The sequence below is a fragment of the Zingiber officinale genome, chromosome 1B (assembly GCF_018446385.1).
Source record: "Zingiber officinale cultivar Zhangliang chromosome 1B, Zo_v1.1, whole genome shotgun sequence".
NCBI lineage: Eukaryota > Viridiplantae > Streptophyta > Magnoliopsida > Zingiberales > Zingiberaceae > Zingiber > Zingiber officinale.
In genome coordinates this window covers 3,320,499-3,323,033 of record NC_055986.1, presented here as the reverse complement: position 1 = coordinate 3,323,033, position 2,535 = coordinate 3,320,499, and the positions used below count along the sequence as shown (strand labels likewise).

Below are 2,535 nucleotides of genomic sequence, written 5' to 3'. Positions count from 1 at the left end.
AGGGTAACACCTATCTATCCTATACACAACTCACCTACCGAAAGCTATCACATCCCTTGTTTCCATTCATCTAGGGGATTGTTGGAAAAAAAAATAAAAATATGAATGGAAACACGACTTGTGGGTATTATCCCCACATCGGTTGAGTGACATTACGACTGATCGATAGTGCATAAGGAGGTGTGTATCTAGGGTCCGGATTGCACCAACCAAAGGGTTCTTGCGTGAACACTATTGCACGAAGTGGACCGCGGTTGGGGCACAGTGTGCCCACCTATATCAGTTCAAAGTTGCCACGAGTCTCTTTTACGTGTGCATACTCAGCCTATGTGGCTCAACATGCGACCCTTGGTGCGCCACCTATTGTTCCATGCTTTGTGTCACATGAACAAGCCACATTTTGTGGTTTACAACACCTGCCTTAGTGCATGTTAAGTACAAGTATCATCCATGCATGAATACACATGTATGACAAGGTGTTAAGCACAAGTGCAAGTGAAGCAAAAGTGTCATCCATGCATGAACACACATGTATGACAAGGTGTTAAGCACAAGTGCAGGTGAGGCACAAGTGTCATACATGCATAAACACATGTCAGGCTCGGACCTGAGGTGAGGCCCAGGCTTGCCTCACACCCATTTTTGAGAGGGGCCTAAAATTCCGGTTCCACCCTAATTTTGTCATGAGCAACCTGATGCCGACTCACCGAGATACTTTTTGTCGAATCAGACCTTATCCTCGAGGGCTCCGCCGTGCTCTCCGCGGCTTTGCCCTTCCCGTCATCCCCGGGCCCGCCCTTCCCTTCCCCCCTTCAGCCTTCTCCTCTACCAACCTCCTTCTCCCCTTCCACTTCTTTCGTGCCATCGCCTTGAGCGTGGGGCGATGGGGATCATTTTCCGCTTCCAGCCCTCCCTCGTCGTCGGTACTAAGCTCCTACTCTTCAAGGGTGCTCGTCTCCTACACGGCGGACGATAGCAGCCTCTTCGCTTCATATTCTAATTTGGTAAGTTTATGTAATTCTGTTCGATCTGTCCAATTTTTGTTTCCGATCAACTTCGCTGGCTCGCTACTCTTGCTTGCGGTGTTAGTTCTCTTGCTTTCGAAGCATTGTGTTTAATGTTTTGTACGTTTACAAAATCAAGGGAAAAGATAAGACCGTGAGAGGGAGACAAAAGCAAATAAGCAATGCCAATTATTCTTGTTCTCTTCTGCTATGCTTCTACTCCTGCTTAATTCCTATTAACTCCATCCAATTCGATTCGATTAGCGTCATTAAATTTGTTAGCTTGTTGCATTTGAAATTCTTTACTTCTAATTAGATACGCTTCACATAGATCATTGTAAATAATATTTTGCATTATTCTTTTAGGCTTAAATCTATTTTACCATTGAATCTTCATTGGTGTATTTTATTTTACATTCTGATATTTATATGTTTAGTATTGTCTTGCTAATTTTTCTCAATGACAGTGGTCTATTTTATCTTTATAGCTCAGTAGCTCTTTGTGCACATTGCAATTAGTTCAATGTTATTTGTATTTGTTAATGCTTATGTTTATAAATAAATCTCAAGTTGTTTTCTTGATATATTTGATTGTCTAACAATTTACTGTTTACTAGTCTAATATTATTTGATTTTGACCAAATTAAATTTTTGTTGTCTCTTGTCAGGCACTAGATTTGATAAGAGGAAAGAGCAGGTTGATGATAATGGATTCATCCCTGGAGGGGCAATATGCTCATGAAGAAGATCCTACAAAGCTAATGGAACTTGTTTCAAAATGTCTACCGTTCAAGGCAAGAGATGTACATAGTAATTTATAGTGTTTACATCGTATTGTTACATAATTTGTAGCCTATGACATTGATATTATTTATCTTTTTAGACATTTGGATTATGAGTTTATTGATTTTGGTAGTGAAATGAGGTGAGACTTTTGACTTTCATATTTTGAAGTGTGGATGAATTTTTAAGCTAAAATAGTAATAAGATGTTGTAAGGAGGGGTCATTTTTTTTTTAAGCTCGACTTATGCCATCAAAATCTCAGGTACGACACTGACACACATGCATGACAAACTTCTTTTTAAGAAGAAGCAAGAAGTTAAGAGTAAAAACATAGAGCTTATGAAATAAAGTGTGCAAGCAACAGAGAATAGAATTTTGGGAAGAATTCGTAGAAAAGAAAGCAAAAGAGAAGAGTGATTCTCTCATTTCGTCCTCCTTTCGTTCTGTCGTGCAATTCTTCACTCGACATATACTCGTGATAGCGTTCAGGTGTACACTTAGTTCGCCACATCAACCAGTGTTAGATTGAGTTGTGGTCTCGCTATTTTATCTTGGGAAACAGAAGTCCAAGTGTGAGCTCTTGGCACCGTCGAAGGGGACGAATCTGTTTTAAGGAGATTGTCTAGCTACATGACTTGACGTCTTTGTTCCTCGGGCGACGCTCCTCACGCAACTCGGAGTCAGGCTCCATATTTGTTTGGAGTTTGTCTCGAGTCGTCGACATCAGCATCCTCGACTCGATACTTA

At 40.8% G+C, this 2,535-nt stretch overlaps 1 protein-coding gene across 1 annotated transcript; it reads left to right on the top strand.

The window, feature by feature from the left end:
- Positions 1-691: 691 nt before the first annotated feature.
- LOC122015689 lies at positions 692-1,907 on the top strand. The gene is made up of 2 exons (XM_042573072.1): positions 692-1,004; positions 1,673-1,907. The coding sequence occupies exons 1-2, from the start codon at positions 696-698 to the stop codon at positions 1,823-1,825; spliced, it is 462 nt and encodes a 153-aa protein (XP_042429006.1). The 5' UTR covers positions 692-695; the 3' UTR covers positions 1,826-1,907.
- Positions 1,908-2,535: the final 628 nt, after the last annotated feature.